Source organism: Pezoporus occidentalis, unplaced genomic scaffold (assembly GCF_034315485.1).
Source record: "Pezoporus occidentalis ecotype Australia unplaced genomic scaffold, CSIRO_AGI_Poc_V1 ctg27, whole genome shotgun sequence".
Lineage (NCBI taxonomy): Eukaryota > Metazoa > Chordata > Aves > Psittaciformes > Psittacidae > Pezoporus > Pezoporus occidentalis.
The window spans coordinates 9705665-9732815 of record NW_026914611.1 but is presented as its reverse complement, the minus strand read 5'-3'; the positions used below and the strand labels follow the sequence as shown (position 1 = coordinate 9732815).

The 27151-nt window shown below is 37.3% G+C and overlaps 1 protein-coding gene across 1 annotated transcript in view; it reads left to right on the top strand.

Moving 5' to 3' along the window:
- NALCN (sodium leak channel, non-selective) overlaps positions 1-27151 on the top strand; it is a 237819-nt gene that overhangs the window by 118695 nt on the left and 91973 nt on the right. Inside the window, exons 12-15 of the mRNA XM_062624700.1 lie at positions 5218-5385; positions 9886-10077; positions 16001-16138; positions 19882-19956. Coding sequence (XP_062480684.1) covers positions 5218-5385; positions 9886-10077; positions 16001-16138; positions 19882-19956 — 573 coding nt within the window. The remainder of the gene's footprint in view (positions 1-5217; positions 5386-9885; positions 10078-16000; positions 16139-19881; positions 19957-27151) is intronic.

Here is a 27151-nt window from a genome sequence, read left to right as displayed (position 1 = left end):
TTAAAGAATAATAATATAGTACATTTTCCTAAATAATCTTTATGCACCATACATGTAGCTGCAAGAAGGTCCCTAAGCATAACCAAAATAGTCTTGAAAATCGCCAAGCTTCAACAGCCTCAAGAGCACACACAAAAATACTTATCCAGTCATGAATTTGGTGAATAAAGAGGCTATGCTCCTGAACCAGTGAAACAGGGGTAAAAAAGTTTCATTATAAATGATATTCTGGCAGGGAGCCTGCTTCAGTCATTGGCTGGTCAAGGATTTTACTGTAGAGCATGCATTGGAGATCCTAGAACCTTGTCTACATGTGCTTCTAGTACTATTTAATTCAGTTTGAAAAAGAAAGAAAGAAAGAATTTGAGTCTTTTGTTACTAATATACAGCCATAGCTTAGAATAGATACTTGTTTTTTCCTGAATCAAGAGTGAAATCAGTATTGTAGCATTCTTTATTAAAAATATTTACTTTGATGGGCACTGTGAGTTGTGACTTTATCTGAGTATAAAGCCACCAGTGCTGAAATTCACCAAGATTAGTTCTCTGAAAGTGTTGATCATGGTTGCCTCGATTGGGCACATGTTATGGTTTCCCTGATTTCAATAATTACGGAGTCCTTCTTTGGGGACAAAAAGGACATTCTTAGGCTAGAGTGCATGATAGCGGTATAGTCCTTGTGATTCCTTTGCCATTGGTATTTGCCGTTCGTTGTTGGCAACAAATACACCAGTGGCAGGGGAATCACAAGACAAGAAGTTCAATGGTTTCTGCTCTTGTGGTTTTAAATGTCTTAAATACATTTGAGAGTCAGACTCAAGTGCCAGCTCTAAACCCCTAGTCCATAATATCATGACGCTTTACAAATCTCCCTTTTCTAAGGGAGATTGACTTGATACCCATTTTTTAATTTATCTTAGTTTTAGAATTTGTATCAAACATGATATAGCAGGAGATAGCTGTAGTTTAGAGTAATTGTGAAATGTGTTATCTTTATTTTTTCTCAACTTCTGAGCATATTCAAAAAACAACATAAACTTGAAAGATCCTGGGAATAAATCATCAGAATAAAACCAGTAAATGCTGGATTTTCTTATGGCACAGATTTGAGGGTAGAAGTGAGGACAGGGAAACTCATTTTAATCTCTGTTCTGCTTTAAAACTGGCAGGCAGCTCAGCCTGCCACTCACTTACTGTCCCCCAGTGAGAGTCACTCACTCACTCTTCCCCAGTGAGATGGGGAGAGAATTGGCAGGGTGAAAGTAAGATGACTCATGGGGTGAGATAAAGACAGTTTAATAGGGAAAGCAAAAGCTGTGCACACAAGCAAAGCAAAACAAGAAGTTCATTCATCACTTCCCATAGTCAGGCAGGTGTTAGCCATCTCCAGGAAAGCAGGGTGACATGATGCATAACCATTGCTTGGGAAGACAAAGACCATCACCCCAAACATCTCTCCCTTCCTTCTTCTTCCCCAGCTCTATATGCTGACCACGACACCATATGGTATGGAATGTCCCTTGGTTCAGTTGGGATCAGCTGTCCTGGCTGTGTCCCCACCCAGCCTCTTGTGCACCCCCAACCTGCTCGCTGGTGGGGTGGGGTGAGAGGCAGAAAAGGCCTTGACCGGGGTGCAAGCACTGCTCAGCAACAGCTAAAACACCCCTGTGTTAGCCACACTGTTTCCAGCACAAATCCAAAGCACCATCCAAACTGATGAAGAAAATTAACTCTAGCCCAGCCAACTAGGCCGGAAACAAATAATGAAGTCAGCATTAAAGCCTGAGTCTGTGAACTTCTTGCTGTTTATACCCAGGATACAGCAAGTGGAGCCTGGATTCTTAACAAAATAACATTAATTCTATTTATACTCAAAATAGGAAACGCTGCCTGTGCTATTCCTATTTTGGCACTGAATATATAGTATAATTATGCTTTTATTAATCAGTGCTAGAAATACTCTCTTCAACATCAAGTGTACATTTCAAGTGAAGGGTTTGGGTGTTTTTTTTTTTTTCCAACAGAAATATTTGACAAGGTTTAGAAATTCAAGATGAACATGTCATTAGACTAGAGTATAATTCTGGCCTGAAAGTAACATCCAGTTTTCTTTAAAGATATATTTTTCTGTTTCTGTATAGCTTAGATTATTGATATGTAAGTGGGGAGGTTGTCATAAAACTCATTTGTTTGCATTCTACATGTTTACATTTCTAAGTATGTAAGTTAAATTAGTCTGGAATAGTGAAAGGTATTCTGTTTATTTGTAAGGTATACTTATTTGATGTGCATTTGTTGGGGTTTGTTATTATTTTTAACCTTTGATGCTTTTACTGGAAACACAATAAAAATCAAACAAGAACAAACCCTGTGTATCTTATAGATGAGATATAAAATACAGAATCCGAACAGCAGGAGACCAGAAAAATTCTGGGAGAGAGGAGAAATTGATAAGCTGTTGTCATTTGCTACTTGGTTATTGTGAATCTTGTTCTTTGCAGCACAGGACATACAAAGAAATTGTTTGTAATAGCCTTGAGGATACTGAATACTCAAACAATGCAGATTATTCCACAGTGGCTGGCTTGTTTCCTTGGTGAGGGAGACTGGTTGAAGCAGGATGCAATACTGGCTTGTAAACCAGTTGCAAAGAGGCTGTCAGGTTGGACATTGGTTGATACTGAGCTCTGCCTCTGCAAAAAAAAAAGGTGTTAAGAGACTACTGGAAAAACAAAATGCTGCTGAAGGAGGCATTGATGCCATAAAGCTTTCAGGTGACTGAACGGGAGGTAGCCCTCAGAGAAGCAGCCCATTTCAGGTAGCTCCTCTTTGTCCTCCCCAGAGCAAAACTGGCAACCTGGTAGAGGGTGGCTGCTCACGCTTTACGTCTGCTCTTTTTGTGTGGGTCTGCTCTGGCTTCTTATGAGAATTTGCTTTTCCCCTGTCTCTACAGCAATGAAAGGAGTAATTTCAGCTTAGAAAAAAAATAAAGAAAGAAAGAAAAAAAGAGGCTCTAAGATTGTATTACATTTCACACCTAACAAAAAGTTCTAGTCAGATATTCCAAATCTCCTCCTGTATTTAATTACAAGGAAGGAAAAAAAATACAAGTCTGTCAGCAGGAAGACAGGTGTATAAATGTAATCAGATGTTATGCAAACCATTTGATACATTTTTAAGTGCTAGGGGTTTGAATTCGTTTGACAAGCATGTAAAATGCAAATGATCCCACCCACACATTTCTAGAATAAATTAAAATACACTTAACATCATATTTGTTAGTCTTGTCCTAATAGGAAGCCTATGTACTCTGAAGTATGTATGTGTGTATTTAAATGGCATTGCTATTCTACCTGCTCTGTAACTGAACTCCAGCTGCTTTCTCCCTACTGCTCCATTTTTCCTAATTTGACCACCTTATTCTTTTAGGACTCAATTAGATGTATTTTCATTAAAAGTGAGCTTTCATTTTAATATTTTTTGATAAAGCGTTGTGGTTTAGATAGAGATTTTCATATAAAGAGGTAGTCTGTTCAAACTCGGCTCATTGTTCTCCATAAGCTCTTTGAGCTACCAGAACAAGGTCTGAAAAACTGGCCAGATGCATTTGAGAATATGAGCATGAACGTGTCCCTACACTGTGTATGACTGAAATCATACAAATATTTCTTCCCTAATGTGAAGAAGGTTTTGAAGTGCTATGAAGCATTCTTCCTTGATTTAGCCATTCAGAGGACATTTGACACCTGATAACTACTTTGCATTCCTTGAGGAGCTATATAATATAGCTTCTAGCACTGCTCATAAATAGCTGTGTGGACAAGGGGAATAAACATAGGACATAAACTTCAGTGTTTAATTCTCTACACCTGCTTTGGGACAGTCCTGTCCACATAAAATATGTAAAACTTTATTTAGCTATCTCACAAAACCGTTCTTTCATGTTTAGAAATATATTTTTTGATGGACTGGAGAGTTTAAATTTTCAGTAATATGAGTATTTAAGGCAGCATCCCAGAGATTGTCACTGTCAGATTCAGGATTAAAATCTTAGTCTCTAACTTCGTTATCCTCTGCCAATTCTAGTAAACTTTATGGGCTACAGTCAATTAAGCTCTCTATCTTAAAAGACTAATAATGCTTTTCCTCAAAGGAGGTTTGAGCTGTATTTTGTTAATGTTTGCAGGCACTTTAAAAGTATTAGTTGTATATATAGATGCCACCTAATTTTATATCAGTATCTCTTTTAAGCCCCAAAGTGTGTAAAGTGTCAGAGGGGAAAATTGCTGAGTCAAGGAAAAACATCTTTTCCATTGGGTTTCCTGGCTGTTGGGAAGCAAGGAAGAGAGTATCTCAGGGTATATACAGTGGTAAAATAAGAAGGCAGGTTAGAAATAAGTGTGTCTAGCCAGAAAGATTTTTGGAAGTGACAGAAGTAAGAGAAAACAAATACTGAAGTTGTAAACCTATGCAAAATTGTCTCCCTTTTTTCCAACTGAACATCATGGGGTTTAATGTATAAAAATTTCAAAAAGCCTCTGGAAGAATCCCACAGTCATTCAATGCTTACAAGTAGATTTCTTCCCCTGTAACTTCTAACCTTACTCTCTTTGCTTAACTTCTTTAGCACCATCTCTTTTTAAAATTGTGAAAGTTTACCAGTTCTGTAATGAGTTTGAATTTCCTGTTTTTTTTAAGTTGTTTTAATGTTTAAGTCCCATCATCCCTTTTCATAGTTGTTTTGGTTGTCATATTACTGTGGAAGGTTTAGAAAATTGGGAGTAGCAATTTTCCACCAAGAGACCTTTAAACTTGGTTTTATTCCTTAGATCTCTTAAAATTCTTCATACAGTTCACATGGTCTGCTTCAGATTTTGAAAAAAACATCTTATAATTGTTTCCATTTTATCTGTGTCACAAAGTGAAAGGTCAGCTGGGTGGGTTCATTACTTCATGCTTTCCAAACTGGGAAACCTACATGTCTGTGTTGACACTTCAGAAAATTTCATGAAGTGTATATTTTAAGGAAGAATATGAGACAATATGAGGAAATCTATTCTTGATCATTTATTCTGTTCAGAGCATGAGTGGTTTTGTTAAATATTATGGAGATATTTATTTTTGCCATAGAAAACCTTAATAGACATTATGTCATAGAAACCTGTAATTTAACTCAGTGTTTTGAATGCATCTTTCTTGTTTTATATATTCATCTAGGTTGCTTTTACAGTTCTGTTTGATTTAGAAGCTCTCCTGAAGATCTGGTGTTTGGGTTTCACAGGATACATCAGCTCATCTCTTCACAAGTTTGAGTTGCTGCTTGTAATTGGAACCACTCTTCATATTTATCCAGACCTCTATCACTCTCAGTTTACATATTTTCAGGTATGATCAGATACTTTTACAATTTACTGTATATACCAAAAAAAAATATTAACCATCAACATTTCACTCTCATTTACTTCCATTCCCAGACTACTGAAGTACACACAATTTAGGCTTAGTTTAAGAATACCTTAAAAATAACAAATAGGATTCCTTATAGCTTTGCTGAGAAATCCTTTCAGTTTTCAGTAACTCCTATTTCTTATCTGAGCTACACTGTTCAGCAGGTTCTGGATTAGTTTATTCACTGTCCTTCATTGAGCCTTTTCCTTGCACACAGCTGTTTACAGCAGCATCACCTTCCTGTAGTGTCTACTGCTGCTTCCTGGCTTCTTCCATGAGGCCTTCGTACATTTGCTATTTCTTCCCCAAATCTTCATCTCTGTGGCAGTCACGTACCTAAGGGTCTCCACTCCAGTTATTGTGGATCTTCTGAGGTCATTTCTCCAGAACCATCTTAAACCATCTTAGAGTTGTTTTTTATGGCTTTCCAACCATTTATTATCTAGAGGGAAAATGTGTTTATTGAGCATCTTCCTACATTTTCACTTTGGGGAAGAACACGAAGTAGGGACAAAGAAAGACTTATTAATTCGAACTCCTGATTCTTCCTCTGTCAATCAGCCCAACCAATTCCCCATTCATTCTTCTTGAAGTGCTTAGAGTTGCTCCAGTTGTGGGAGAAAGCACTGAGATGCATTATAATGTGTTATATTCTACAGTGCTAAAGAAAGGGATTTAAAAAATACATATTAAAGGATTTGTATCTGTCCATTATTCAGCAATGGATTGTCATAGTGAATAATTAATAATCAATAAAGGCAAATAATAAATCATCAGACAGAGTACGGTCAATAAATGTGGTTAGCTACAGTGACACATATTATGATCAAGTAAGTACAATACGGGGGTAGCAGTCTCCAAAAGTGTAGGTTGAAATAGAATGCTCTTTTTAGATTTCTGCAAATGACCTCCTGTATTTTTTTTAAATGATTCTACAAGCCTGCTCAAGAAAGCTTTCAGGATGACAAATTCTATTTTACTTTTACCTGGTCTCATTTGAAAGTTTTTAGATTATTTTAGCTTTTATTTTGCAGTCCAAATGTGTAAAATGTTGTTATTCAGTGCAGCATTATATTTCTAATCTGCAAGAAAACGTAATCTAGCAGGAGTATGACGTTGTACTCTTGTGTCAAAAGCATGCAGGAAACTTAACTGGGAGCAATCAGTTAAAATAGTTACATAGTTAATAGTTGGTCCATATTTATTAGGGCAGAATCCACTTACATGTGATGATTTCTTTCTAAGAATTTTAAATATAAATTATGAAGATGTTGCACTAAACGGGTAACATCATTACCTCATAGGATTGAAAGTATAATGAAAATGTAGCCACATGTCAATTAAAAAAAGTCTTCTCTTTTTAATGGATTTAATAAGTTTCATGGGGCAGGGGTGGTGGTGTTTTTGGGTTGGGTTGGTTTGGTTTCGTTTGGTTTTGGTTTTGGTTTTAAGTGCTAGCTTTTGTGACAGAAAATGCCAGGATGTGCTTTTTTTCCCAAATACCTGAGAGACACAGATTTTGCAAGCAGAAACACCTGCTACACTGAAAGATTTGGGTTGTATTTTGCAACACAAATCCCCTAAGAGGCAAATGACAGTAAGGTTGGAAAATATGTTACCTTTGATGTCAGTGTGTAAGGGAGGTATGCACTGTATTCCCCCGCAATTAAGCTTCTGGGCAAGCTAGATAACACATTTTCAAACCAACCAAGGTCAAAAAGTCTTTTTCACATGGATATGTCTTCATGTTAGGCAGATTTCTAGGCCTTTAGGTATTAATGATGACAGGTTAAATGTGTTTCTTGTCAGCCAACAAAGCAGATTACTGAAAACAGAAGTCTTGCCACATTCTAGCAAGCATAAATGTTTGGCTTATATAGCCTTCCTTAGCATGTATTTCGGCCTGCATTATTCATTTTATCATTTATCGTGGTCTTTATCATTACCTTTTGCCAACACATTATTCATTCTTCACCACATTGGCTACTGTCCACCGTCCCACCTATCTTTCTTGCATTTGCTGTACATTGATTCAAAACACTTTGCAAAACTTTCTGTGAAAGACTACATCAAACCACCATTCCATGTCTATAATCTATAGAACACAAAATCAGTGAAGAAATTACAGACTTTGCGTATTATTGTAGAGTTCTGTAATGAACTGGCATAAAAGGGAGAGATATAAACAGAATTTGACCTATACTGGTCTGAAGAGACGTGCCTGGGGAAAATATTGCTGAGTCATTTTCTGAATACATATCATTGCTTTTAGAAGATGCAGCCATTCTTTGTAACAAAGCTGTGGTTCCTTTTTTGTATTTTTTTATTTGTTTTTTAATATATTTTTATATTTATTCCAAATAGTGCAACTTCTACAGCTCTTAAATCTAATACAATTTGCAATCCAATTACAAAGAATGCATAAATGTTCATTAGAGTATACTTTTGCTAGATTCAATTTGTCATCTAATGAAAATAAATGGAAAAAACAAAACCAAATAGTATGAGTAAGATTAGTGTGTCGCTTAAGGGTCAATTAAAGTTCCCCAAAGGAAGGGGTGGGGGGAAATAAGGCAGATAATGCAGTTTATCTAAAGTACAACTCAATACCAACTAGCATGAGATCTTCACTCCGCTGGGGTCTGTATCTAAATTAATACTGGTGGAAACAGAGCTAACATTTACACTATGAGTAGATCTTGTAAGTAAGAAGGCACTAAATTAACATGTTCGTAGTTCTTGGAAATCTCACTTGTCTCACTGTCTGTCATTGCCTTGGTAACCAGTTTCACATACTCAGATTATATGTAATATGATCGCAGGACCAATATGAAAGAAAGGACCTTACCTTACTCTAATATTGTGAAAGTTAATTTCACAGAAGGGGTCTGGTGTATTTGGAATGAGTTGTTCACTTGAGGTGGCTGTTTCTGTCTCTCCCCTTTGGCAGTAAAGCCTGGATGACTAGAATATTCTGCATACCTGATGGCTAGGTATAGAGAAGAGTTTCATGCAAAAGGCAAAGGTGTACATTATTAGCAAGCTGCAAGGTTCAGCGAACTCTTTCTGTGAGCAACCTCTGTCAAACTTATTTTTTCTCCAAAAGCAGCACAGTAATTTTATTTGACCCGTACATAAGGTCAACCTACAATTGCACTGTAATTCCTGCCTTTCAGTTTCAATATGATTCTTTTGGAAGTACAGGTGGTACCTTGGTCTGGAGGGTCTTTTCCTGTGTAAAACTAGCAGAATCTCATTTGCCCCATATCCTGCTGTCTACTGCCTCCAGCAACTACTGTTGATGCCACTCCCTCTTGTTGATGCTGATGTTCATGTCACTGTCTGTGTCACTGTCAGTGGCATAAATGGGAGAATCAGAGCTGTCAACAGGTTTTTCGAGGTGGACTCAGCAGTGAATGGGTAAGGAGTTCCACAAACAATCACAGTTCTGCTGCCACTACTAGTACCAAGAGATATCAAATATGTCAGTGGCACAATTTCCCTTGTTGTATATAGCATGAAATAGCAAAATATGTTCATTATCAAACTTGCTAGGTTATATGGTACACAATGCCAAATAATTTTACCTTGGGTCACTGAAACAGAAAGATGACCTGTAGAAGAGCTGGCAGTTCTTTGTGTGTATCTATAACCTGGTTTAACAAATAATATAGAATTATAGTAAAATGTAGGTTGAAAGTAGCCTTTCAAAGTCATGTCATCTAGCCTTCTTCTCAAAGCTGAGCCTTCTTCAAAGATTGTTCAGAACCCTGTCCCTTTAGAATAATTACGGATTTTTAACACTGATGACCTTCATTGGTCTGTAATTCCACATTAAGATCACATTTACTATCTCTGGTGTGTTTTGCCTATGACCTTGTTCCCTTTGTTACCCCCAAAACAGCTTTACCCAGTTACATTTCTGTGATGCCTCTGTGGCTGGTGAGCTGGGGGCCTTGAGTATCCTCCTGTGCCTGTACTCTCAGTTTGAACAAGATGCTGTTATCACGTCTGTATGCCTTGATGCTGCATTTTAAGCATGGCTCACAGATAGCTTATTCCGTGCAAAATTACAGCTTGTTACTGTATCTTAGAAATAGAGTTATGTAACAATAAGCATTACACCACATAATCATAAAAAACTAAGAAAAGGACAAAGTAGGTTAAAAGTTACGTGGTCATGGGTAACTGCTGTTGCTAGTTAAAAAAAATGTTCAGGCAGGCCAAGATAAGTACAGGCAAAACTTGACAGGTTCCAGGGCTTGTGTTCTTAACCTAACACATAACTTGTGGTCTATTACAAGTGGAGGCAACTTGATATTTACTGGGCTACAAGGCTGCAAGTCCCTTTTTGGCCTTGAATTTTCTGATTCTGTGAAAAGTTGTTGGTTAATGTGATAATAAATGAATACAGTTGTATTTTCTCTTTCTTTGCAGGTTCTTAGAGTAGTTCGGCTTATAAAGATTTCTCCTGCTTTGGAGGATTTTGTGTATAAGATATTTGGACCAGGAAAAAAACTTGGGAGTTTGGTGGTATTTACTGCCAGCCTTTTAATCGTAATGTCAGCAATCAGTTTACAGATGTTTTGCTTTGTGGAAGAACTGGATAGATTTACAACCTTTCCACGGGCAAGTATCAAAACCATTGATTACTTGTTGCTTGTAATTATTTTCTTATCATTAACAAGATATTTTCTTACCATTGGTGGCGGTAATGTTGATGCTAGCTTAACCCGGGGACTTAATGATCTTAAAGGTGTTTTCCAGCCTAAATGATCCTATGATCCTGTTGTGGTTTAACCCAGCAGTTAACTACACATGACACAGCCATGGTGAATAAGAATATACAAAACAAGGGATGCACAATGCAGCTGCTCACCACCTGCCAACCATTGCCCAGCCAGTTCCTGAGCAATGGCCCCCATCCATGCTGAAAAGTCCTTGAATAAATGTATAACACTGTTCAGCAACAACTAGTACATCAGTGTGTTATCAACATTATCCTCATCCCAAATCCAAAACACAACACCAAAGCACCTACAAGGAAGAAAATTAACTCTATCCCAGCTGAAACCATGGCAGATTCTACAATTTGTTATTATATTAGTGGTCTGCTTTCCTTCTGAGAACCATGGAGCATTTTATCTCCATATGTGTAGATAAAGCAATTGTATTTTCTGGTTGTAACGGCCACGCTGTAGTCCTTCAGTAGTGAAGATTATCTTTGTTTGTGTTAGGTATTCTGTTTCTGCTGTTAAGGGAACACAGAAATTTCACACATGCACCCTGATGGTGACTTCAGCAAAGCATACGGTACCTTAGCATGTTACAGAAAGAAGATTCATGTGCATAATCATCAATATTAGCCACAAAAATTACATAAAACATGTCTACACATGATTCATATCTTCATATTATGAAAGTGATTGTTCTTGATTTGTAGAGGAATGCTTGTTTTACACAGGACTATAAAATCTGTCTGCACTGACAAATGTTTGCCTTTGGGGTATAAATAATAGATATTTGTGGGCATTGCGTTAATTCGGAACAGAATATTGAAAATCAGCGAAAATTGGAGCTAATGTATTTATTGAAGCACACTGTTCTGAATGAAAATACTGCCATCTCTTTAATAACAGATTAGACTGAGTGTACATGGATTGATTCCAGCGACAATTTATTTGTTTCTGTCATTCCAGCTTGGTTATCCAGTGTATCTATTTTAGTGAAAGTGCATTAGTTAGAACAATTAAATAACAATGAATAAGGCAGCCTCAAGGGTCATGCATTGAGCAAACAAAACAGCTAGGCAACAATTTGTAATTATCAGCCTGGACTTGATGTATGGGAAGCTAGCCATCAAATGTAAGACACAAACTACCTACCCGCAGAGAATAATGTAACACCATGCTTTCTATTTTGGAAAATGTACTTAGAAAAGCAGCCAGTAGGATCATTAAGAATTCATTATAATTATTTTTTTTAAATGCTGAAGAAAGCAAAAAAAAAACACAAAACAAAAAAAAACACCAAACAAAACCAATAAAACTTAAGCTTTTTTAATCTAGTCAAAGCTCTTCTCTAAATTGGATATTACCACTATATTGTATGCCCAATTCCCATGTATAGCTTCTGAAAAAATACTTTCAACTGCAAGTTTGAAATCATCATGGAATTTTGTTTTGGAATTATTTTTATTATTTATGCAAAATAATAATGAAGTCCTGCAAGAATTAGTGCAGTATAATTTAAATAAGACATTCAGAGCCACCTGCACATTTTAACTAGATAAGTAGATACATATATATCTGAGAATGATCCACTTGCAGTAAAACATTGCCAAGATACATCAAGATATTAATAAAGTTTTAAATTGTTTCAAGCATTTAAATCTGAGGCCATCTAAGCTTCAATAAAAGCTTCTGTCATATTAAAATTTCAACAGATTTATATACTAAATACATTTGAAGAGTGAGAAGATATTTTCAGCAGCAAATCATAGGTTTTTACCAATAGAAAATATCTAAACTTGTTTTCTATTTTCTGACATAAGTTTTGGAGAAATGGAAGGTTAGCAATAATAAAGTACTGTTTTGTACAGTGCTGAATTGAAATGCTTTTAATAGTTTTTGTATGATAGAAGGGTCTCACCTTATTTTCTTAGTTATTGTTTATTTGTTTATATATGTGAATACTTAAACATATTCACCTTGTTTTGAAAGTTTCAGAAGTATAATTTACAGGATGTGGTTTCTCTTTGTAGCTTTTTCGTGGCACATCTCTTAATAAGTTAATAGAGTCAGAGAAAAATTTGTACTCACAAAAACATTGTGATTGATGGGGTGAGTGATGGTGTCCCTCTGAAGTAGTGTGTCTTCATAGCAAAGGCTGGGGGATTCCCACTCATTTTGTCTGCTCTTAATAAACATCCCTGAATCAGTTTACAATAAGACAATTATAAAGTATGTAATTTTGCTTTTGCCTGGAATACATTATTTTCAAAATGTTACTGAAGACATACTTGCATTACTGTATGACATAGGAGATGATACGAGGCCTGCAATAGCAGAATTTACTGAGATTAATTTTTAGGACCTCATTCCCCAAGGAAGAGTAAACCTAAACTGGCCAGGATTATTGCTGTGGGCTTCTTCAGTTACAAATACAGAGAGAACAAGCACACTAACAAAAATGGTGACACTAGAGGCTAAATTTTGAGGGTTTACATTAAAGTGCTTTTTACACTGAAAGAGACAAAACCTCAAATCATCTTGAAACTGTAAGTGCTTTATGAGAAGGCACAGTATGGGTTTTGGAACAAGTAGACCTCCTCCTTTCGCTAATGCCTCTAAATGGCATGTTTTCACATGGTTTCCTGTCAACAGTCAATAGGCACAAGCTCAGTGTTGCTATGGCTACAAATTTCACCCTTCTTTTGGCCACTGCAGCTTCCCAAATGGACTGGCTTTCTGTCTAATGCAAGTATAAAAATACAGTTGTTTTCCATAATGTTTTTAAGCGATCAGCCATCTCTATTCTTGCACATCTTCTTGGGCTGCACATACTGAGCCATGAGAAAGGCAGGCAGTGGCTGGCAACCCTGAAGATGGAATGGGAGGGGAGAGACTCTGTTCAAATGCATCAGTGTAAGATGACCACTAAGAAATTTTAAAATTCCCTGTATGGAAAACAAAGCACATTGCTAGTGTCTCTGACTTCCATGCCAAACTCCTGGGGCTTGGGGCCATGTGCTGGCTACTCGGTGTCTCAAGTTACAAAGCTGGGTATGCTGTTCTTTTAAGTGGGTCAACACAAGATGAAAGCCAGGCCCAGCTGATCTCAGCAGCAAAAATCTCCCAGCCTTCAGCAAAACCAGGGCTTCGCCCCTAGCTTTGAGCTTGGAGAAAGCTCAAGCTGTTAGATGTTAGATCAACTTCAGCATCATCCATTAAAAAAATTGAACAACGTGGTCTTAATTCTCTGATCCAGTTGAAATCTCAATGCCGCTGCCACAGGATGGCTGCTCTTCTCTCAGGGTGTTACTGAGCACTCATGACTGAATTAGGTGAAGAAGGTAACTTTACACAGCTAGAACAGATTGCAGACAATTCACAGCACTGGCCTAAATCCTGTTAGCTTAATTTGCAGAAATAATCCCACTGATTGTAGGATTGCTGCCATGAATAAAGCCATTGGGATTGGGCCCATAATATTTTGTGGACAAGCAACTGTTACAAGACAAATACATTATAATTGTAAGTAGTAACTGTGTGGCATCACCTATGTAATAGTTGGACAGGATATCGGAAGTGGCACTTCAGCTCGTATATTCCACCAAGCCTTTGCTGATCTTCCACTATAAATAAAAAGGTAGTTTGAGTTCCATCATCAAAGCAGCTAATTAAGTAATAGGGCATAAATACTCAAAGAAATTGACAGTCTTTTCTATAACATGAATTAATTCCGAAAATCACCATTTGCATAAATCTTTTAAGTCTCATCTTCACAGATGTTGATTCTGTCAGCTAGTTGCATTTCAAATTAATTTTAAAATAAACAGTGGGAAGTATACCTTTCAGCTAAAAATAACTTGCTCCAAAGTAGATGTGAAGCATATACTTCTTGTGTACCTCCTTATTTTCTTAAAACTAATGTTTTGTCATGTACTGGACTTTCACATTATGAAAAATGTTTTAATTATATTGAAAAACCATTTTATGTAATTATATGCTTTATGGACAGCTGTTTTACATGGATGATTAGATTTTTGTGATGTTAAAAGAATGTCTTTTCTATAGTAATCTGTTGCTTCTATTAATGAGAGGTCCACAACATAGTGTTGGAAGTATCTTTACACCTTCAAGAATTTTTTTTTTTTCTAAAAAAAACAATAAACTATGGTACTTCAGTATAATTCAGAAGAAAGGATACTGCACTCTTTCCAGTCCCTAAGGTATTTTTAAAGCCAGAAGTGTGGTGTATTACTTAATGTAGTGCCCACCTTATATAGCAGCAACAAGTGTTGCATCAGTCACTGGCTTCAGAGATGCTGAAATGCAGGGAAATGCAGTCACTGGCTTGCAGAAATGCAGGGAAACAGTGACTGTCTGGTTGAGCTTCACCGCCTTACCAGGAAAGGAAGCTGAGAAGCAGTTCTGAGCACTGATGGGGTGGTTGTCGTATTCATCCTCAAGCACCACTGGCAGCTATAGAGGCTGAATTTTCTGCTTTCTTTCTGCATGCTTCTGTGACTACAGCAGGCCTCTCCTAGGTAAAGACCCAATATTTCCTTCTCCACAGGTTTTTCATGGGGAGGTATTTTACAGAGCTAGATAATGGCCTTGATTTCTTAATACAGAAACAGTGTGGCAAACTATGCCACAAAGTCTTCTTTTCTTTGTGCCAAGTACATTATTGTGTTAATGTGCTGTTCCTGAGGGTGTCAGGCACACTAAGCATAGACCTAATGTATCACTTTGTGAACATTTTGAATTTGAAGATTCCCTTTATCTGGAAACTGCATTGTTAATATCTTCAGTTTCTAACATTTTTTTGTTGTGTATTAACCTTGAGTAAGATATCAGCTTGATCCTCTCTGTCTGGAAAGAAGTACTTTTGATGTCAAGCAACAGCAAAAGAAAAATGTGTGATAGTTCACGCTCATTGAGAGATTTAAGACTCAAGATCCACACTGTGATACCACAGTCAAACTCATATGGCTGAGGGAGAGCAGTCTTCAGTGTCTGTTCACAATGTAAAATATACAATGTCATGCTCACGTTGTTCATACTGAGTTAGATTCTGATTTTTGCTTTAGGCTCAAGCTGGGGTTTCAAAGGTCCTACGAAACCTGGGTTGTAAGCTTATCTGGATTCATATACTTCAATCACCAAAGGCAGTTTGTTGAAATATTTCCATTATTCCCTCTATTTTTTATATGTATCCCTGGTTTGAAGGGATTTGAAAATGTTACAGGAACAGTTCCATAAATAATGCTGTTTACAAAACATATAGGGGAAGAATTTGACTGAAATGAGTGGAAGTGCTGGGACCTTGCCTTGTATTGGTTAGTCTTGCCTATCGGGTGCCTGGAATGCTTCTGTTATTAAGATAAGGTAAATTTATGGTCACATTTAATTCTAACACTTTATTGCAGGTATATAGGTACATTTATAGAGAGGTAACAGAGAAGAATAAGCATAATAAAAAAAAAGACAAAACCCACAATATGGTATAACATTCAAAACAATGATCGCTGATGCTCAGAATATTTCTCCCATTTTGTCAGCCCTGGAGGAAACAAAAAAGCTCTTGGAGCTAATGGAGCTAGGACTATGTTTACAAGTTGCATATTACAGTTCAGTCAAAGATCAAGCTATTTATTTCTCCTTTTGATCTGGAATAGTGTTTCACCTGACTTCAAAAATTGAAATACATTTGTTTATTAAGATAGGTGTTCTTCTCTGTTAAATCAGCTTGAGGAATGCGTTATTAAACCCATATTAATATAATTTGTGAATTGTTAATATGTTTATAATACTCTTCCCTGCAGGCATTCATGTCAATGTTTCAGATTCTCACACAGGAAGGATGGGTGGATGTCATGGACCAGACACTGAATGCTGTAGGACATATGTGGGCACCTGTAGTGGCTATTTATTTTATACTATATCATCTTTTTGCTACTCTGGTAAGTCTTCACTTGCAAATAATGCTGTGCTTTTCTTTGTTTTGAATTATTCTTACAGCTCTGGTATTACTTATTTTTCTCAGCTACCTAAAAGTAAATGTGATGCTTATTTACAGCGTAGAGGGCTTTAGAACTAGTACTTTCATGTGGTAGAAAGCGGTGGCCTTTGTTCTGATGTGAGATGGTGTTCTTCCCAAGATTCAAGTTGCACTGCTAGACTAACAATATAATTGTTAATTGTCTTGTACTTTCACAGTTCTAATGATTGCAGAGTTAACTGAGTGCTTTTATTTGTAATGTACTAATGATTTCCTCAGCTTCCACTACATTCTTATTGCATCAGTAATTAAAGTGAGAAATGTAAAGCCTCAGGGTATAAACTCTTTACTAGAAATCACTACTTTCCTCTTGCCTGATGCAAAATCAATGCATAGAAAATATATGGTACAGTATGTCAAGCAATAAAAGGATAAGAACTAATACAGCAGTTCCTGAATGTGTACGGAAATAGGAATTACATCTAAAAAACTCTTTTGTGTATGCATTTCAAATGGGATCATTTTGTTTTTTTACAGAGAAAATGGTAAGGACAACAGCTTTTTGGGTATCCTGTATCAATAAGGGCTTGGTACTGTACTCTGAATACTAACACAGAGAAACTACCCCATTAAGGGGAATAACCATTTTATGCACCTGTAATTCTCTCCTAGTTTTGTTCATTTCATATTGGCATTCACTGTAGTTTTCGATGCCCTTCTTACTTTCATTTTCATCATTCCATTTTCAGTCTTTGCTCAGTTGTCTAAGGTACTAACTGTATATATACAATCTCCATTAGCTCCCATCTGTTTCTTTTACTTTACAGTATGTCCTATTTCATTTCTAAAGACTGAATAATCAGACTGTAACTGTGAGTGCTGCAGGTTCCTTCTTATGGATTGAAATCTTGACCACTTTACAAATGGCAGTAAAGTACATTTGATGCTCTTAGAGCTCCTTAACCAAATTAAAGTATAAGCCAAACAAATGTATGTATCAGCAGATATACAGGTTATGTAATTGGCTTGCAAGGGTCAGATTCCTTGGGGTCTGGAAATGCAACTTCTCTTACTCAGCTGATCTTTTAAAACTATTGGGGAAGTGGGGATAGAAAGAAAAAGAGGAAGTGAGTTTTGGTCATGGATTTGAAAGCAGTTTCTGGTTAGAGAATCTTAATTGCTGTTTTTCTGATTCTTCACCAAAACATTGACTGAACTATAATTCATTTTTCTCTTAGATGAGCATTAACCAAGCCCGTAAAGTAAATTGGTGTCAGGCAGCTTCTGTACTAAAAATTCACACCTTAATTGAGAAGTGACTTAGCTATAAGAGCATGTTTAGTGTTCTGCTTTATGTTTCGTGTTTTGAAAGAATCATCTGGGACTTTCAATTTGTCTACTCAACACACTTATTTTGCTGTGCACTCTTCAGTACACTACCTTCAGTCCTTTTACAGGGAAATTGCATTTACGTACATGGTCCTTGCTTTGCTTTTGTGTACACATTTCTTCTCATTGACCTATGCAAATTTTACATGAATGAAGAAACTCTGCTGAGACAACTTTTCAGAATTAGCTGGCCTTACAAAGTCATTAGTTTTAGTTCTGAGAGTTTCCTCAGACCCTGAATAAGATAAGCTATGTAGGACAGAGTTGTCTGGAAGCAAAAGAAGCTTAAAGAAAGAAAATAATGTGGAATTGATAAAGGAGGATGACCTGCTACTAAAACCAGAAGAGTTCCAAGAATAAATAGCGGTCAGTGAGTAACAAGAGTGAAGTCAAATGAAGAAATTGCTTTCATCAGCCAGAAGAGGGGGAGGATTAGAATTGAGAGGTAATAATTGCAGGCATTTGGCAAAGAAGACTGTAGAGCCTTGGAAAGAAATTAAAAGGTTTCACGTTAGAAGGCAAAGAAAAGTTGAAGCTCAAAAACCAAAACCTCTTCTGGAAGCGAGGACTGTTATTTGTTGGGATGCCAGTGGAGGAAGTTAAACAAATAACAAGCGTGTGTTTAACTTCTGTGGTACACCATCTCTGATATTTGTTGAATTAAAAAGGGAGTTAATGGATGTCTTGTTGCCTAGATACATATCTGTGTATGAAGCAGCAAGACTGTAAGGGATGACCTGTTTAATGAGTGCTATACTTTGTAGTGTGGAACTGTACTTCCTTCACTAGTATGCGCTGAGCTGCAGGTACTGCAGTATCATAGACTATATAAAGTATCTCCAGAAGAAAAACACCATACTGTAAAACCCTGACAGAATGATACAAAAGTGTTCATCAGCAATTAGGAATCAAAATATTTTGTGCTGGGGATTACCTGTTTAATCAGAATTCTGTCTTGCTTTGCTATTCTTCCAGGCCATCTACTGTTTACAGTAGTCAGATCATAGAAAACTGCAAGAGGTACTCTTTAGTATATGGCACATAGAACTTGCCTTTTCAAACAGCTGCTGGAAATTCTATGTATTGCTAAAGCCAGTTTCCTATTAAAAGAACATTTCTTTTTCTGAATACTGACATTTATAAATTTATGGGTGTGTCCTTCCTGTGTCTTCTGTACCTTTATAGTTTGTGGAGGGAAAGGAAATCTTGGTCTTAGTTCTAGACACCAAGCTCAGATGCAGTTTGAGGTCCAGATGCCTTGTCTGATATACTAAGCTACTTAAACTTAATCTTTTACATAGGTAGGGAACAATTTTTCAGTATCATTGAACAGCAGGTAAACTTAGACTTTCTTTACAACAGTGGTGGATGAAAATGTCTGCTCTGCTTGTCACTCGGTGTTCCAAGACCACAGAAAAATTTTAGGCCTGTAACTCTTAAAAAAAAAAAGCTTCGATTCATTCTCATATCTCTAGGAAACTGGTGCTTACTGTAGGAGCTCAGTATGTTTGAGGATATTTGCCTTGAACCTCAGAGACTAAAAACTTGGTAGTTGCTGACAGCTGTAAAGCTATGTATGTACACATTGACTGCCTTGGGATGTAAGTTGTCTGAGTATGTATGCTAAACCGTGGTATCCTCCTTCACCTAGTCTTTGCTTTCCTAGTTCTGTCTCCTCCTCAGCTGTGTCACATTTTCAGCTTCTTTGGCCTCTACACAAGGAAAATATAATAATCTGATACACACTTTCTTTCCCCTGGGATTCTTCATGACCGTGTATGAGTGTCCTAAACTGTGGCTCCTGATGCATGCAAATAATGAGGCAGCTTACTTTTCCTCTGGAGTTAGCTACTTTGCACAAAGGCACTCCAAGCATTAAGCAAGTTACTAGTGGTGAAATAAATGAGTGTTAGGTGGCCTCTATGCTAAAAATTCACACCTTAATTGAAAAGCACCTTAGCTTTATGAGCTGTTTCAGGATTCTGCTTTGTGGTGGGTTTTTTTTTAGTAGTTCTTCTTAATTTAATTTTATTTTCATGTGAAATACATTCTAAGGGATATATTGTTAAACACACATAATGCATTGGTCATAAAACCTACAATTCAACATGTTTAAATTCATATAATAATTTTATGATAAGGAAAAAAGGATTTACTACTTGCAAAATGGCTAGCAGACATATAGTAGCAGGTGATACTGGTTAAACAGATGTCAAAGGCAAGACTCTTATTTACAACAGTAGAGCCCTCATTTTTCCATGTCACTTCATAGTACTTCTTAAGAAAAATAACAAATAATTTGCAATTGTTTTGTAGATTCTACTCAGCTTGTTTGTTGCTGTTATTTTGGACAACTTGGAACTTGATGAAGATCTGAAGAAACTTAAACAAGTAAGAACATGTTTTTGGTGTGCTTGGAAGTAGCTTCAATGAAGTATTACTTTACTGGTGGTTTTAGGGTTAAAGATGGGAAAATTCTTAATCAAAATGAGCAAAAGAGTAGATGTTGAAGGAAATAGCAGAATTTTGTTAGTTGACCAGCACACCACGTGAGAAATTAAGATGTAAAAGAGATTTAGAAATTAGTTTAATATTAGATGAAAGTTAGTTTAGGTACTCATGTAATTAAAATAATTTTCAAATCATAGCTAGGTCATCTTTTTGTTTATAATATAATGAAATAGGTCGTGGGGGAGAGAGGGGTTGGATCAGATGATCTTTAAAGGTCCCTTCCTACGCAAACCGTTCCATGTTTCTATAGCTTCATGAGCACACCATGGAACCATTGCAGGGGAAAGTATTGGCAAGGGTCCACACACAAGAAGCAGTAGAGGGTACTAGGCTGAATGTGTTAGATGAGTGCTAAACTCACTTGCAAAGTTAGCTTGCTTGATTGATTCTTCAGATCTGGGGGCTGAGATTACCAAGAAGCCATTCTCTTAGACTTGAAACTGCAAACGACAATCACATAAACCAAATTTAACTAGAGTTCATGCTGGCCATTCTGACCTTGTGCACAAACCGCAAGGTATTTGTAGCTTTTACATAAACACATTGCTGGCTTTAATCTGTGCAAAGGGGAGCAAAATCATCAACATTTGCCTATTTCATGCATGAAATAGAAAATTAAGAGCATAAAATGTGGGAACTTCTTTTGTATATTTGTGTTATAGCCTTCTTTCACCTATGATTTGCTGGTTTTGATCTTCTTTCAGGTGCATCAGCAATTGCTGTAGAATTATATTCTTTCAATTCTTGAAAAATAATCAGAGACAATTTAGTTATTTTACATTGAACTGTTACATTGAAACTAATGTGCCAAATAACCATTCTCTTATTTTAACTTGTAATTATTTTTCTTCTAGTTTTAAAACTAAAGTGATGTATTTATTCATTTATTTTGTTTGTATTCGTTGTTTTCATTTTCTACATACTTCTCATTTGTGGTTTTAAAGACTGTTTCACATATACTCACTGAATATGTAGAAGTCAAGCTAATAATGCTCCCCAGTCTTTTATTTTACTTCAAGGCACTGACAAATAAGAATATTATATTATTACTTTGAATCCATCAGCAGAGAATTCAATACAGAAATTAATTTTGCCTTTGTTGTTGCAGCATTAAATATCAGTATGTATTGCAAATTTAAGGAAGTTAAAAAGGCAGGCAGTTTCTGCCATAAAGACATATAAATACTGGATTTCAATCAGCTCGGATAAGTGAAATGAGAACTCTAATAGATGATTTTGGGATGACCAGACAGTCTTGAGTATGCAAACTGAGTAGAGCAATCAAGCTTAGTCACTTTTCTCCTTACCAGTCTCAAGAGGTAAATTATCTGAAGTGAAAATGGCTCAGATATATGGTAAGCAATGTTATACCATACTGATCATTTTACAGAAAATTTTTGTGATGTCTGTGTGAGTTAGGAGCACAAATCAACTTTCTGATGTGAAGAGCTTAAGATATGAAATCCTGTGGCTTTTCTGTGAAACTTAACATCTTCAGTTCATAAACCACTTCAGTCATCTACAGCTTTGCTTACCAGATGGCCGCAACATGGCTTTGTGTTTTAGCAGTCCACCCTGAAATGGTGAACAAAGTGCAATGATGAGAGGCGACCACTTGCAATGCTTGCCACTGTGTCAGCCTGGTAGAAAACCTGTCTCCATAATAGCAGTAGAGCACACTCAAGTAAAAGACATAAACAATTTTAGTAGAGTCCCTCAACTTCTTAGCTTTGAGACTGGCAGCACTGTAACTCGATGAGTGTGGTGCTGGGCCAGAGTAAAACCTCTGTTTAATTGACCAGACCTTTTAATTACCCTCCAGTGTGTGTGGCACCATGATGACACTGACAGTCAGTTTCCATGACCCAAGTGAGTTTTTAACCAGAGCACAGCACTGCCATTGGACATACCAGTTTGTTTGATCAGCATAGTGGTATATGCGTCATATGCCATTATGATCTATAAAGATGTCCAAGGTGGCTGACACTGATTCACTTGTACTGATGCTTTTCAAATATTGCTTTAAACAGCAGCCTCTCTTCAAAGGCTATTACTCAGTACTAGTGAATGTATTCCCTTCTGGTATTTTATCCAAATTAATGTTATAGGAAGTGTTACATATTTTTAAAATGCCTAAGGTAAAAGGAGGTAAGAGACTCATGCTTGGAGCTAAATCATACGGAATTACTGGAATGATTGCACAACTGATGAAGTATCTAGAACAGAAAAGGTTTTCTATGGGGTAAATGCAGTGGCATTGCAGACTCAGTGCTAACAGTGACTGTGCACTATTATACTGAAATATTGGTTTTGTTTCAGAAGATGTAGCGGCAGGAGTTTTTAATTCAATGATATTTTGAATTCTCTGCTAAAAAAAGAGAAAAAGGACTGTAAGAAGAGGGAAGATTGTGAGCTAATCTTTATGTTTTAATCAAGATCATTTCTATAAAGAAATAGATCTGTATTGCTGCACAGGAAAATTTTTGGCATCTATAATTAAAAGCTGAATAATATTCTAAGGGAGGAATCAAATAATTCAGATTGTTAAGATTAGATACATTGATTGGTTGAAAATGGTGAAACTGTAACGCTCTCAAAAGTATTTCTATCTTTATGTCTGCATTTTTTCGCTGCCTTCAATGGCTGTAAAGCTTGAGGCCCAGGGCATTTTCAGGTGATGAAATACTGAATGGTTTTCAAGGAAGAGAGAATATATTTAGGCCAGAAATCACATCTAGGTAATAATCACTTTTGGGATGTCTCCTTCTTAATTATGACTTAATTTCTTTTTTGGAACTTTGTAAGAAATATATTATTACTTATCTTTCAGATTATTGGGAAAGGTCTAATTAGTTAATATTTGCAATGGACTCTAAAATGTAAAATGATATGTAAACACTTGGTTAATGTTGGTTCAGTAAATGTGTTTAAATGTTAATAAATCAAAGCAAAAATATATTAAATGGCTAGGAGATTATATGTAATACTGTAATATAATGTATTTAAAAGCTAGTAAACTTTTAGAATTAAATTTACCAGTGCAAATTTAGTTAAGGATATACATCATGATTCAGTTTTTAATTACATCATTATTCTTTCCAGAAGTCTGGCCTCATTTAGTGCAAAGAGTAAATAGAACTCACTTTAATAACCCACTAGTCAATATCTATCCTCTTTACTATACAGTGTGTGATCCCTGTGCATTATTTATTGCACTGTATTCAAGCTTTGCTATGAAGATAAGACTATTACTCTCCATCCTGACTTTTTTATGGTACCTCTCGTAAGTATCTAGAACAAACATAAAACTTGTAAAAGATTAACTTAAGTGATTTACTTAGCACCACAAGCACACGCAGGAACACAGACTGTTTTTCCAAGACACCATTCAGCTGTTGTAAGACCAGATTTATTATTCGTAGTCGTAGAGTTACGTTCTTTTGCATATACCTCCCATCCTCTGCCACAGGTCATCCTTTCATTTATGTCTGTCATGATATCTGAAGTCAAGTGAAAAAGGGTTGTAGCTCATAGTCACCATCTATATGTGCAAAAAACTTGATTCTCTGCAGCAATCCAAGCTGACCCTAACAGGCTCCCTAACTTCCGGGTATTAGGTTGATCCTGTCCATATTCCCATGAGGCCCCTTTCTGTGGTGTTTGGTGTATCAGTTATGCAGATGATACTGATCTGAGACACAGGAAACATATCAGCTATAGTCTTAAGCTCCTTCTCTTTTATTCCTCTCTTCTTCACCGTCCCCATAAACTGTTTCCCCAAAGTTAAAAAGAAACTGAAAACATTGCTTTGATTTCTTTGAATTTTAGAAATTCAACACTCTTAACAGATTGTAAAGCATGACTTTCCTTTACAGCAGCTGTGTTAACTTTTTCCTTTATATTTTCCACATATTTACTTATTCTGTTGTTACTACATTTCTATCAATTTGCCTAGATAGGAAGTCAGACTGATTAGTTTCTCATTTCCCACACTGTATCCTGAAGACCTTTTTCGAAGTTAGTCACATTTACCACTTTCCTTTCTCTAGCTACCAAATTTATTTAGGTAACAAGTTATTCAACACCACTAGTATGTCAGCATTGTTATCTCTGAGATCCTTTAGAAGTCCTGAGTGCATGTTATCAGGTCTGGAGAGAAACAAATTGACCTTGTGTCAGTTATCTTCCAAAAGCTTTTCTTCTGACATTTTTGTTGATTAGTCTTTGGCACAGTTTAGGGTCCTCTTTGACCTCCTCTATGGTCAAAACTATTCATTCTGCTTTCTTGCTTTGGTTTTATTTTCCTGAAAACTCTTGATTAATAGACTGATGTTCTTTTAGACTTTCTGCAGATTACGCTGCTTTCTCTATGTTCTTCAAAGCTTCCTTACTAGATTTTACTTCTGTAGAAATTAGTCTCTTAAAAATCTTTAATTATCTGCTGTATTACTGTTTTATTTTAAAAATTATCAGAGTGCATGCTCTTTTCCCTCTATTTTTTGGTCTAGCATATGGCTTCCCTTTCTGAAACATACACATTTACTTTTGAAAGCCTTCTTTGCACTCTCGTTGACCTTGCTGGCCTTCTTTACCTTCTTGAAGTTTTTCTGTGGGTGGTAGATGTATTCTGTGCTTCTAAAACTGGATATTTAATAAGACTGTACAGCCCCCTCCCAGTTTCTGTTATCTGGCCATTCCTTTAAATTTCTTTTCAAAAGCTTTATGATTTTACGTAATTCATTTGTAATGTAAATTCAACGAAGTAGACGGTTTTAACCTTCTACTTGTAGAAAAAAATCTGAATTTAAGAGCATTTTTATCATTGTTACAGAACCGCTTTTTGATATTTATGTCATGAACTAGACCTTGCTCAGTACTAAACCGTGAGATGCTTCTTCACTTAGGTATTCTCTGACTGTATGTTTCACTGAGGACTCACTTCTGAGTACAGTTAATCTCTTTGTTTTACCTTCCCTAAACATACATGAGGGTAAACAAGGCTTCCCACTATTCTTACTCTTGTTTTTAGGCCTTTAATGCTACTTTGCATATTGAAATTACTTTCTAATCCTCATTTACATGTATATAGAATATTTCTTCCAGTTAGCCATGCAGCTTCATTGCAGAGGGCTCCTATGCTGGTTTTGTATGCATTTACCTAATTCATTTTATTGACTGTAGATTGTCTGTAACTAATAACACTGGTGCAGTGTACTGTAAAGCCTGTATAATATCACAGAATCATAGAACGGTTTGGGTTGGAAGGGACCTTCAAAGGTCATCTAGTCCAACCCCCCACAATAAGCAGGGAAATTCAAATATGTTGCCTGATTCTGCATATTCTCATCCTGTATGATCCTACTGCTTGTTACTTCAGCCAAGTTTCTGAGATGTATTTTGTGTCACAGTATCACAGTATCACAGTATGCTAGAGATTGGAAGGGACCTCAAAAGATCATCTAGTCCAATCCCCCTGCCGGAGCAGGAACACCTAGATAATGTTACACAGGAATGTGTCCAGGCGGGCTTTGAAAGTCTCCAGGGAAGGAGACTCCACAACCTCCCTGGGCAGCCTGTTCCAGTGTTCCGTCACCCTCACTGAGAAGAAGTTTCTTCTCAAGTTTAAGTGGAACCTCTTGTGTTCCAGTTTGCACCCATTACCCCTTGTCCTATCATTGTTTGCCACTGAGTAGAGCCTGGCTCCATCCTCGTGACATTCCCCCTTTATATATTTATAGACACTAATAAGGTCACCCCTCAGTCTCCTCTTCTCCAAACTATAGAGACCCAGCTCCCTCAGTCTTTCCTCATAAGGGAGATGCTCCACTCCCTTAATCATCTTGGTTGCCCTGCGCTGGACTCTCTCCAGCAGCTCCCTGTCCTTCTTGAACTGAGGGGCCCAGAACTGGACACAATATTCCAGATGGGGTCTCACCAGGGCAGAGTAGAGGGGCAGGAGGACCTCTCTCGACCTACTAACCACCCCCCTTCTAATACACCCCAGGATGCCATTGGCCTTCTTAGCCACAAGGGCACAGTGTTGGCTCATGGTCATCCTGTCGTCCACTAGGACCCCCAGGTCCCTCTCCCCTACACTGCTCTCTAGCAGGTCGTTCCCCAACCTATACTGGAACCTGGGGTTGTTCCTGCCCAGATGCAGGACTCTACACTTTCCCTTGTTATATTTCATCCCGTTATTCCCTGCCCAACTCTCCAGCCTGTCCAGGTCTCGCTGGATGGCAGCACAGCCTTCTGGCGTGTCAGCCACTCCTCCCAGCTTAGTGTCATCAGCAAACTTGCTGATAGTACACTCAATTCCCTCGTCTAAATCATTGATGAATATATTAAATAATACCGGTCCCAGTACTGACCCTTGAGGCACTCCACTAATTACAGGCCTCCAACTAGACTCCGCCCCATAGACTACAACTCTTTGGCTTCTCTCCTTCAGCCAGTTTGCAGTCCACCTCACTACCTGATCATCCAGTCCACACTTCCTCAATTTAGCCGTGAGGATGCTGTGGGAGACTGTGTCAAATGCTTTGCTGAAGTCAAGGTGGACCACATCCACCGCTCTGCCATCATCCATCCACCGTGTTATTTCCTCATAAAAGGCTAAGAGATTGGTCAAACATGATTTCCCCTTGGTGAAGCCATGCTGACTGCCCCTCATAACCCTCTTATCCTTGATATGCCTTAAGATGGCACCAAGGATAAGGTGTTCCATCACTTTCCCAGGGATGGAGGTGAGGCTGACCAGTCTATAGTTACCCGGGTCCTCCTTCTTGCCCTTTTTGAAGACTGGAGTGACGTTTGCCTTCCTCCAGTCCTCAGGCACCTCTCCCGTTTCCCAAGACTTGGTAAACATGATGGCGAGTGGTCTAGCAATGACTTCCGCCAGTTCCCTCAGCACCCGCGGGTGCATCCCATCTGGACCGATGGATTTATGGATGTTCAGATTACTCAACTGGCCTCTAACCCATTCCTCATCGACTAAGGCAAACCGTTCCATCGACCTGACTTCATCTAAGGTCTCCGGGGTACAGGGCTCTTCAGGACTGCCTGCAGCAGAGTA